Raw genomic sequence first — 12158 nt, 5'->3', positions numbered from 1 at the left:
CTTAGGGCTTCAAGTCAAAATGTTTAACTTAATGGCACAAACTCAGCATAAAAGTTTTTTCTCTAATTGGGGCAGTAAGGGAGTAACCCAATCTTTTAAATCACCGATCAGTTGTATATGTTAATCCCCTGTATCCCTCAAGACATTGAGTGTGTTCAGAGTGTCATTTTTACCAGACTAGTAAAAACAATTACAGTCCTCTAAGGCAAATTTCTTAGCCCTTCTTCTGTTGCAGAAAACAGATACTATCATGCTACACAAAACTATCATGCTACACAAACTTCTTATTTGAGTCAGGAATTGATACTGTGCAGGTGGGAATCAAAGACAAAACAAAGCACAAGGCAGGGGAAAAAGTGAAAAAAAGATCAAGGAGTCGAAGACAAAACACAGACAAGGCAGGGAGAAAAGGGAAAAAGATCACCACTCTAAAGGATTGCAAATCAGGTTCTCTTCAGACAACTCTGCTAAGTGCTGCTCATGACTTAATCCTCGCATGCTAAAAATTGAAATCAGGTGTTCTTTAGACAAAAAGCCTTAATTTGCTCCAGAAACCTTCAAATTACACTCCATTTGATTCTTGACAACTTGAATAAAGCAAAACCCTATCTTCTGTAATTAATACATACGACTTTGATCCAATCTGATTAGGCTCATAACCTATATTAATTTCACCTTGCTACATCTGGATGGGTTCCACTAAGGATCAGACCTGTGCTTGATTTTTGAGCTTTTCTTTTCTAGCTCTTGTATCAGGATGAAATTCAGCTGTGTACATGCTATCCTAACATGACTATATAACTCTTTATATGCTCTGTTCTTAATAAAATTAACCATTGAATCAAATTATCAACCTATGTATATACTGCAAGCCAAATTCTGAACTTTGTAATCAGACATTTGTAAGTAATCCATTTTTTACATTATTGAATTAAAATTTTATTTCATTTATGAATGGATACTAGCTATTCTTACACACTTCCACCATCAGGAAGATATGCAAATCCATATTTCCACTAAAAGCACCAACAGTTTGGGCTAGCTTAACTTGACACGACCATGAACACCACTACCAGCTACCGCTATACCCAAGACAAACATAATCACAACATGGCAATTCAAACAACAATCTCCTCATGAGCCTAGGTTGGAGAACTACAATTTTCTTCTCAATGGGTGGGTTGAGGTCATTGTTGCTGAGATGCAGCAAGAAAAAGAATACAAGCATCATCATTGTCATCATCGACAATTTGTAACCCAACAGAACTTTATGTGCATCTACCTCCCTTCCCTTCAACCATAAAGCCAATAGATCATTTTCTTCAAAAAAGGTAATCAAGGTTAACTGGGTTAAAACCATCCTCTATTTCTTGGCAAGTCTTCTAGTCGCATCCCTCAAACTTCAACTTCATATTGAAGTGCAACACACTAATTTCTGCAACCTTGCATACTTCAGCTTATTCCTTACTCTTAGTGTAAATCAAACTAAAAGTGACTCACAATCCGAAGCCAGTGTTGCTTGTCTTAATACTCTACAACAATTTAGAATTCACATGCACAATTTTCATAATGGATCAACCATTCAGCTGCATCACAAAATCCAAAGCATTTCATTACCGTCTACAAGGTATCAAAATATAACACAGCTCCAAATTACTGCTTACCAAGGCCTGTTCTTCCAACATCTCTGTGTGCTAATGGTGTTCCAAATGAATATACCTTTTATCTCAAAAGAAATATCAAGAGAGAGAGAGAGAGAGAGGTGAGAATTACAATCTAGGTAAGGACAAAAGATCATACAAATCAGGAAAAACAGCAAACAAAAAAAAATAAAAAATAAAAACAAAACAAAAATTGGGAAGGGCTCAAAGGAAAGCCCCTCTTTGAGCCCTTCATAATAGATGGAACTCTGAAAACTTGATAGATCCTGCTGAACCAGTAGCAGCTTCCCCATTAGCCCCCTACAAACAAACTTCATTCCCTCCAGGAACAGTCAGCCACACTCCAACATCTTCCAGAATTTTGGGAGAACCAACTTCCAGCACACTAATCTACTCCACTAGAGTAGGTAATAAGCCATCCCTATTGATTAGCCACAGCCAAGTCTACACCCAAACCTCCCTGCTCAAAGATAGAAACATCCAGACATTCAAGCATGGGATGGGGCCACATAAGAACTATCCCCAAAAGCATCAGAAGACTCAGAAATATAATCCAAATTTTTGCAGAACTTATCTAACAAAAGACTAATATCACAAGAAAAATCACTATCATACTCACTATTCTCTTCCAAAATAACCCCCAATTTCTTTTTATCCTTCTGAAATTAATTTCCTCCTTTATCTAGGTTAGACCTAGACAGTTCTGAGACACCTCTATCCAGCAACATCTATTTTTTCCTCCCTAGATATTTGAATTCATATAATTGTTAAGAAGCAAGCATTCAAATCTTTCCCTTCCTTTCTCACAGATCGACACTGACAAACCTTCAAACCGACTGCCTTTTTACAATCTTTGCCATCCTTATATTCTCCAACAATACCCAGCACCTCTGGGCACAATCCATTGCTAAGACTTTACTTATTATGACCTTCATCTGATTGCAACTCCTGCTCCAGCTAAGTAATCTTAACCAGTTCATCATAAAAATTATCAGGCAACTCCACAACATGATCATTATAATCGGTATTAATTAATACTTAATTTATCAGCATTGAACCAATAACAGGTTGTTTAGCCACTGCTCCTATCGTTCCAACATTCTGAATTTAGAAAAGAAAGTTCCAGAAAACCTACCTCATTGAATAAGAAATGGCCAAATTACAGTGTTTCCTCTTCTCCATTTGCATAGCATCCATAACATCAAAGTGTGAAACCCCTTCATCCTGTAACCCAATTCTCCACCTTCAAAAAAAGCCACCTCAGAAGGTACCTAGTTTCACCTTAGCCCCTTCAGTATAAAGGCCACAAAAATACACCAACTAGGCTAAGTCAATTGAAATTTTTAAACCAAATGTTTCCCATTCCCAACAGGACCACTGCTATGAAGCCCATCATTCTTAGGCCCAAAATCCTGACAAGATCCAATTCACAACAAATCAACAGTACATGGCTTAGAGCGCCCACATTCTCAAGCCCAAGCGATACCATCTTCTTCTTTGAACATCCACTCACAGGAAATCCTAAACCACCACCATCACCTTATCCATTCGATCAGATTTTGCCACTTATCCAACAACTCCTTTTGCATCTTCTTTGTCCTCCTCTCATAGGTCCTAGGAGTAACAACAACCTTTAATTCCTTCCATATAGAACTCACTAAATATCCATTCCCTCAAGGAGTTCTTGAAGGTCACAGTTGTCCCTTTCACTCTCCAATGAGTTGATGGCTAAGATTTTCCTCTTATCAGATTCCTCCCTTTGGCACAAATCATTGCAGTAATTTACAGCATATTAGGAATAGGTAGAATAACATTTTTTGAGAATTTGACCGCATTACCCGCATAGTTTTCCTTATTCAACATAGTGACCGCATTACCCACATAATTTCTAGAGGCAGACACATTAGATTACCCTACCTATCAACCTTTAAATCAGCCAACCCATCTGCATCCTATTTTCAACTCCAACAACTCCCTCCTTATCTGATCCGCTATCCCCCTTAACGCTCAATCCATTATTAGTTTGTTCTAACTTCTAAGCCCATCATGCCCATTCACAGCCCAGATTTTGTGTTCTTCCAAAATGGGCTCATTCAACTCCCTTAAATTCTGTTTTGCCACCCATAACTTATTCCCATTCCAAATCTGCCCAAGATTTGAAGACCCCAAATCCCCTCTAACTTAAATTCCCACCATATCCTCTCTTGTGCGTTGATTCTCCCCCATCAAATCCGAATTTCTCCCTGAGTTCTCCCCTAAAATCTCGACATGCCATCCCAACCACCGTATCCAAATGAACCCTCACCAGAAACCTAAAATCCTTCACAGCAAGTTTGCAAAGAGCATTGGCGTAAGATGGGCGCTGGAACACACTACGCCTTCTCCATTCCTCACAGCTGCCAATGTTCCTTGAGCCACAATTATGACAGAAGGAACCTTCCCCTTGATTTCTCCTCACCTGCACTCCCCTACGACTAGAAACATCTCCCAAAGCTTTCCAAAAATTTCACCAACCTGCCACTACATTTATTTATGGAATCCTGAAAAAATTCATAGCCCCTTTTTTCCTGCACTTTTTAAAGGCACGAGAACCGACCCCCATGCTTGAACATAAGTTGGGGCTAGAAAAACTTCTTTCCTTAAAACTGTTTCCCATGAACCCTAGTCTAATTCAATTCACGAAGTCCAGACCAAAACTCATCAATTTATTCAGCAACCATCGGTAAAACTGTTTCCCCTGAACCCTAGTCTAACTCAATTCACAAAGTCCAGAGCAAAACTCATCAATCTATTTAGCAATCATTGGAGTCACTCAAGATCCAAAAACAAGTAATAAGTACACATCCCTGCAAACTCTGACAAATGAACAGAACCATACTTCAAATTCTATAAGTTAAAAATCTTCCTTTCTGCTTTAAAAAAATTGTAGAAGACATCATGATTAAAGACTCACATAGCTTCCTTCCACGTCATTACAGACCAGAATATTTCTACAAGATTAGCATTAAGCCATGTGCCAGAAACAACGGTGGCTTCTGCTCCAAGTATCATGCTTCGGCCTCTATCACCTCACTCTCGCCTCACAAAAACTTAAAAGAGTCATTCCAACAAGATTAGTCAATGAAGATGCCACTGCACCAGAAACAATACCAGTTTCTGATTCAGTTATTTTACTTTTTCTTCTTGCCTTTCTCTTGCCTCTCAACATGGTATAGATAATTTGAAAAAGCAGCAACAAAAATACGTCAATAAATAATAATTAAGAGGAAGAATGTGTCCAGAATAGTAACAGCAGAATAAAAAAGAAGGAAAACATTCAACCCACCACATCCATAATTTATCCATCAAGGAAAAGGTCAAGAATTCAAGAAGAATGCACATAAAACAAAATCAGGGCACTCATCATTGTAATGCATTCAAAAGCTTTAAACATTAGGAAAAATTCAGAGTGGAATACCATTTTCCATGCCAAGTAACACAGCTTTCCAGAATTTAAATAAATCATCATACTTTAAAATTAAAAGTGAAATTGCACTCATATTGCTTTTTTTTTAACAACACAACAATTAAATTGTACAAAACCTAGGCAAAATATTTGCACGTGGCCTACATGTCAAGGGGAATATAACAACTCAATACATCATACTAGCATCCTGCACTGGATACCATATGAATCCCTTTTCTTTCTCTTTTTCACCTTCAGGACAATGAAAGGGATTACAAATCTCCTTACCAAGTTCAGAAGTGTTGCAAGAATTTCAGGAGGAATATTCGGAGATGAAAATGCTAACTCCAAACTCCGAACTAACTCTTTTTGACTATTTTCATTCAGTTGTGCCCAACAGCTAACAAAGCCAGCTGCAAACAACTCCCGGCCAACAAAAGGCTGGAAAAAAACCCAAGTATCAGCATTGAACTACAAATAAGTAAGAACACAAGTGGAAAAAGAAAGTTACACCTGTAACTGAGCAAGCCTTGCACAGGTACGTAAAGCTGGAGAAGGTGATTCTTTTAAAAGTTGGATGCTAAAATGCCTCATCCATTCTGCCCAGTCTTCCTTGGTACTACGCTGGGAAGCCTCTCCAGCAGACCGTAATCGAATATCATTAACCTTGAAAATAATCACAGTAACTCACTGAATAAGGAGATATCTAGCAGACGCCACAAAGAGAACATGGCACATTCTTGTTCTAAATCTAAGCCCATACTAGACTAACTCAACTACTGCACAATTAAGAGTAAAGAAAACATTATAGCACATATGCACATGTTTAGGGCCCACAGTCAATACCTAGAAAGACTTATGACAGAACCCACCATAGCACAGCACTACTCAAGTATAAGTTTGAACTACTTGCTGAATTGTGAGCAGACACATAATGATAAAAGTGGTTGACAAGCACTCTATTAATCCATGCTCAAGGAAAAAGAAAAATTCAAGGCCCAGATTCAAAATAAGAACCAAAAGTATGACCAGTATTATGAATAATGCTGTACTTCTATTTTCAAAGGACGAGAATGAAAACATAAAAATAAGGCTACCCAACAAAGAATGTGGGTGAGCATGTACCTACTTCTCTGGTATTTCTTCTATTGTGATGCTTATTTGATTAGAGATATTTGCATAGAACACAGGCTTCATATTTGGATGCTTCCAAAAATTTAACAAATCGTCATCAAGATTGATCAGATGCCATGGTTTTATATGGAAATTTTACCACACCAATCAATGAGTCAAGTTGTACAACCATACTTATGGCAAGACAACATATATTCTAATTTTCCACAATAGCTAATCAAAAAATATAACATGTGAATGATTTAGTGATGGCAAAGAAATGCAGATTATGTTTTGCATGTCAAGTTTGAAGCAATGAAGCACATGCAGGAAGAAAATTAAATCTAAATTCAGTACACGTGTACTGATGTATCTTTTAGGGCCACTACCTCGGCATGGCATATGTCTTGGAATTATGACATCACAAAAGGATAACTAGCATTTTAGAAAGTAAAGGGATTGAATAGATTTTATCATGCAAAAGATTTGTAAGCCTTTCCCTAAAGTTTTAGTTGAAGCACATAACCTATTCAAGTAGACCAAATATCACTCCACAGCCTAAATTAGGCAACAATCCACAAAATATTTGAGCGTATCATTCTTAATTCATTTTTCAAACCAAATAATAAATTGTACAAAATTAAATTGAAGGGGCAACTTGACTTGAGTAGAAATGCAGAATCTTTTTGAATTGCTATCAAAAAATAGTTAAGATGGCATAAAAGTTAACTTGGAGAAATTGTGCAAAGCAGAGGAGAGAAATAATTTAAGTCAAATGGATAACCAATCTAAACAACGGCAGTATTATAAGCTCCAATGACATTATTCCGGGAAGTGGTATGCTCTACTTAGAAAATTAGGGCTTATAGAGCAATTGACCTCATAATTCTGGGTGCAAAATGCAATTTTCCCAAATAAAAAAAATTCTATATCCCATAATAAAGAAGGAAGCATTCAACAGAAGAGGACAAACCCGGTGGCTTTTAAGCTGTCTCTGAGAATCAGACCCATCCTCATAGGGGTCATTCTCAAAATCATTTAATGGGTCGCTAATAACCTCCACCAGATACTCTCTGCTTAATTTTTGGATAGTCCTGCTTCCCAAGATAAGCGGCTCACGCCTCTGTAAGCGCCCTTCAATTTCTTCAAAATCCATATGCTGAAAAATAGAAGCTCCTTTTTAGCTAGATAAAAGTCACCAAAACTAGAAGTTTATTGAGGCTCTATTTGGTTTATCAAAATCACCAAACAGAAAATACTTCCTACAGACACTATATTCCTGGAAGCAAATTTTTATTTGCTTGGAGAAAATACAATAAATGTTATCATAGTTGTTTCATGGTGGAATAATAATTATCGAATCTAAAATGCGAATTCCACCCTGCACAGGCTGTTTTTTCCTGCTGTATGAGGTCTTTTTCCTGTTCACCAAGTCATATTTTTCTTTAACTGAAATATTCTCGAGGACATGAGACCTAGAAATGCAAAATGACATTTGTTCCTAGAATGTTGTTTTCTACACAATAAACAAAGCCTAAACATAAAACAAAGATTGAGAATCCCAATAATCAAGTAAGAAAGCAGACCCGCAGGTGATGTTTCAACATTAGTTTGTGGATTGACGGGATAAAAATGGTGAAATCTTCTCCCAGGGCATGAGCAAGGCAACAAAGCGCATCAACAGCATCCTTTCTAAGCTCATCACTCTTTCTGCACATAAAAAGCTTACAAACTTTATTTAAAAATTGTATAGGCACAAAATTAGAAGTTCAAAAGGAGGGGAAGGAAAGAAAGAGGGTTAAAGGGGGAGAAGAGGAAGAGTAGTAATTGCGCAATGCAGGAAGGAAAAGAAATTCTTCTTGAATCTCAAGAAGAGTCCAAACAATATCCACACATTTGACCTTTTTAGAAAGCTTGGAGAATATCAATAATGAACAAGCACATCATAGATGCACATAATTTGCAGTGGACAAAAATAACAAGGCACCAAAAGCAAGAATCATTAATCTATTAGTGACTACCAGATTGGATTTAAAAGTAGAATCACCAAAAAAAATCAGATCATCAACCATAACCACATCACAAGCATAAACACGCAGCATGATGAAATTCCATTTATGACGAACAACTCAAATGTGATTGCAGCCAGCACACAGGCGGAACAACATATGAAGAACATCAAGAGGTCAAGTAAGAGCAAGATTAAGACATACTCAAGAGCTTTGTGCCTTGGGCTCCATAACAGCCCCTCTCCCAAAATATTTTGATATCTTCTAGTGTTATATTAGCTCCTAAATTAATAAATTCCAGGAATCTATACATCAGGTAAGTAGTATCAGGTTTCCTCATCTCATTTTCATGCTCCCCCATGGTCTTAAATTTTCACGAAATTGTCAAAATTTTCATCGAAATTTCCACTTTCCATCATCCTCGAAGATCGAAATGGCAGTAAATTTCCATCTTGCACAATTTCCATCAAAATTTCAATGAATCATCCAAAATTTATCGAAATCTCGATATCTCTATGAAACTTTAAAATTTTAACTATAGAATGAAATTTCCTTAAAATTCTATATGAGATTTAGATGCAAAGTGAACTTTCTATCTAAATATATCTTTTTTTTTTAATTGAAACAAAAGAATATTACAAGGACTTTTGAAATTATATGAAAAATTAAACTTACAACAACATTTTATTTAATCATTCATGTATAAATTATCTTGATTTCTAAAATAAAAAACATTTAATTGATTTATGAATTTCATTTATATTAGCTTTATATGTTTAATACACATTATATCATGAATACGTTTAAGGCACATATTATCTTACAGCTATTGCAACTTATACACAACATTGATGCATTTAATTTATAATATATTAGTCCTAAAACTTACATTATTATGTACATTAATCATTTTCAAAGTTTCATAAAAGAATTCCATGCTTTAGTACTAATTACCATTGTCTTTTTTAAATCGAAATTGACATCAAAATCAAAATTTCCTTTGACATTTTCATACTTTTGGAGCTTCAAAATTTTAGTTGAAATTGAAATTTAAGACCTGATGATCCCCAAGCCTGTTCGTCCTATAAATATAAAATTTTAAGAGATTCTAGTAGTCAATAATATGAATTGAAATTGAGTGCTTAGGGTTGTATGACAATTTTTGGTCCTGCACCTACAACCTTCTAAAAGATTCACAATCAATACAAAAAACCTATGACTGCTATAAAATAAATCATTCCCAGAATGATGAAAGTGACCTATTCAATGATTTTGTTCAATCACAAATGTGTGTGTGAGGCATTGAAATAAATCAACAGTTTAAGACTACATTTTATTGTCGTTTAACATTGTCAACTCCTGGAGCTGCCTTCTGATGGAAATACTTTTCATGATTTGGAGACTTCAGCCACAAGTTCGTTTCATTGCTAAAACCCATTGGCTCTCCTCTCATCCACACTGGACTTCAACAGCTGAAAGAACCCTCCTCCAATGTCACCTCTCCGGCAGAAGAATGGCAACAACCTTGCTCCAAATGCTGTTCCACCAGTGCCACCACAGCAACTCCATCACCAGCCAACACCAGCTGCTCTGACTCGTTGTCTAGGTGAAAATGTGGAATGTAACATTTGAGCTCCTTCCATTGCCACATTGGAAGATCAAACTCTTCCTTGGTCTTCCCTCTTTTTATACAAGTCTCCATGTGTTAACAAATTAATACTATTTTATTAATTTATATATATATGAAGTCAAGCTAAAATAACAAGTTAAATAAATAAATATTTGTTGAGTACCCAACTAAAGTTGAGCCCATTATCAAGCCTAGTTGAGCTCATAATCGAGCTGCTCACGAGCAGAAATGAGCCGAGCCCGTCTATGTTCAAGCTTGGCTCGTTTAGTAAACGAGCTTGAAAAATGGGCTTGGGAATCACTCATTAAGAAAATAAACAAGCCCAAACAAGCTTTTACCAAGCCAAACAAGAATATAGAATCCACTTGAATACAACAATTGATTGTGTTCACTTTATCTACATCAAGGGTTAGCATTTTGGGGTAACGATCTATTCAAGAATTCAAGTAATCAACAAAAATTTCTCAAACTTCAACTTATCACTATGAGGTTATTAATAAAGTATTCAAAAATGCATAAAGAGATCTCAAGCTAGTTTCACCTAAATCCAGAAACATCTTGCAAGTGTTGCTGCTAGTAAGACCATTTGCTCCACTATTAATGATATGAGTTATTTACAATTTTAATTGATGAAGCCTATAACATTTAAGTCAAAGAGTGAATAGTTCTTGTTTTGCACCGTGTGAATAGGGATGGATGTATCTTTGAACACTTTATGCTTTAGATAAAACTGCTATGTTGTTTAAAGCTATTGAGTCCCTATCTCAGGATATGGATTGAATTTATCTAGACTGCATGGACAAGTTTACAATGGAGCAAGTAACGTGCAAGGGGAATTCAACAGTTTTGAGAGTTTCAACATCGAATAAAATGAATCTGACATTTATGTTCATTGTTTTTCTCATCAGCATCAACTAGCACTTTTTGTACTAGTTACAAAAAAGCAAGTTGAAATTGCAATGCCTTTTAACTTTGTTACCAATACCACTAATGTGGTCGGTGCCTCATGCAATCAGTGAAATATTCTTCGAGAAACTCAAGCTAGTAAGGTTACTAATGCATTGGAAAATGGAAAATTTCCTAGTTGGTGTGGTGTGAACCAAGAGATCGTTCTTAGATGGGCATGTGATACATGCTGGACTTACATTATCATACACTAATTACTTGGTCCATTATGTTTCTTGCAATGTTCTTGAAGTTGTTGAAGAAGAAGTAACTAGCTTTGAACAAAGAGATGAAGCAAATGCCACGTTGATTTCAGTGCAATCTTTTTAGTTAGCATTTAACTTGCACTTGATCGGAAATATATCAAGGCTTACGAATGGCTTGTCTCAATCAATGAAAGAAAAGATTAAGATATCATCATGCTGAGGCATTGGTTCAAATAATCAAACAGTTACAAATGATGACAAATGAACAATGGGAATCTTTTCTTTGTGATGTTTCTTCTTTCTACAACATTCACAAATTTCCAGACCAAACACAGAAGATACTTTGTAGCTCAAGGGTGGCCTATGTGGCATGCTTGAATACACTAGATTCATTTATTGCTTTTGATAAGTAAAAATTACTCTGAATTGCTAATTTTTTTCAATATGGTTTTCTCATTGGAGCTTATGGGTCTTGACATCTTTCTAGAAACTTGCTAAGACAAAAAATCATGTGGTGTATCCTTTGGTGTTTTTACCTCTGAAATTAACTTTGAAATTAATAGTTGCAGCTACACGTGCAGAAAAAGCATTCTTTGCCATGAACATTCTAAAGAGTAGGTTCAAATGAGAGAAGAATGGTAAAATGATTGTATGGCTACAAATATTGAAAAATATGTGTTCAAGGATGTTCATAACAAATATATCACTCAAAGGTTCCAAAATATAAATACTCACAGCGAACAATTGTAGGTGTTTGGAGGAATCTTCCTTTATTTACTTATTTATGCTTTTGTTTCCTTTAGTGCAAGCACAAGGAACAACATAATGGCTACCTTGAATGCTATTTATATTTTTGCCCCTTCCATTGCGAATGCTAGGGAAAAAAACAGTTAGATGCGAATAGACATCGGAGATTAATTAAAATGACAAGTAGAAAGTGTTTCTTTTGACTTTTTTTGGTAAATGAATGTTAAAACAATTATTACTAGTGCTAAATGTGAAAGTAGTATGTATGTGCATTTTGATTATTAGCTCAGAATATATTTTTAAAAAATATTCATATTTTATTATTTATATATTTTTTGCCCCCAGTGTTGTTTGTCCTTGTAGCAAATGTTTTGAGTAGGTTGGTGGATACGGCAGTGGTGA

The 12158-nt window shown here is 35.9% G+C and overlaps 1 protein-coding gene across 3 annotated transcripts in view; it reads right to left on the bottom strand.

The window, feature by feature from the left end:
• LOC131164554 (serine/threonine-protein kinase TOR) overlaps positions 1 to 12158 on the bottom strand; it is a 134696-nt gene that overhangs the window by 49879 nt on the left and 72659 nt on the right. For all 3 annotated transcript variants that reach the window (XM_058121828.1, XM_058121830.1, XM_058121829.1), the window contains exons 25-28: positions 7806 to 7929; positions 7193 to 7378; positions 5620 to 5772; positions 5395 to 5547 (exon numbers count right to left, since the gene is read on the bottom strand). In XM_058121828.1, coding sequence (XP_057977811.1) covers positions 5395 to 5547; positions 5620 to 5772; positions 7193 to 7378; positions 7806 to 7929 — 616 coding nt within the window. The remainder of the gene's footprint in view (positions 1 to 5394; positions 5548 to 5619; positions 5773 to 7192; positions 7379 to 7805; positions 7930 to 12158) is intronic.

This window comes from Malania oleifera, chromosome 9 (assembly GCF_029873635.1).
Source record: "Malania oleifera isolate guangnan ecotype guangnan chromosome 9, ASM2987363v1, whole genome shotgun sequence".
NCBI classification, from domain to species: domain Eukaryota; kingdom Viridiplantae; phylum Streptophyta; class Magnoliopsida; order Santalales; family Ximeniaceae; genus Malania; species Malania oleifera.
The sequence above is the reverse complement of the archived record's forward strand: the minus strand, read 5'-3'. Positions and strand labels throughout refer to the sequence as shown.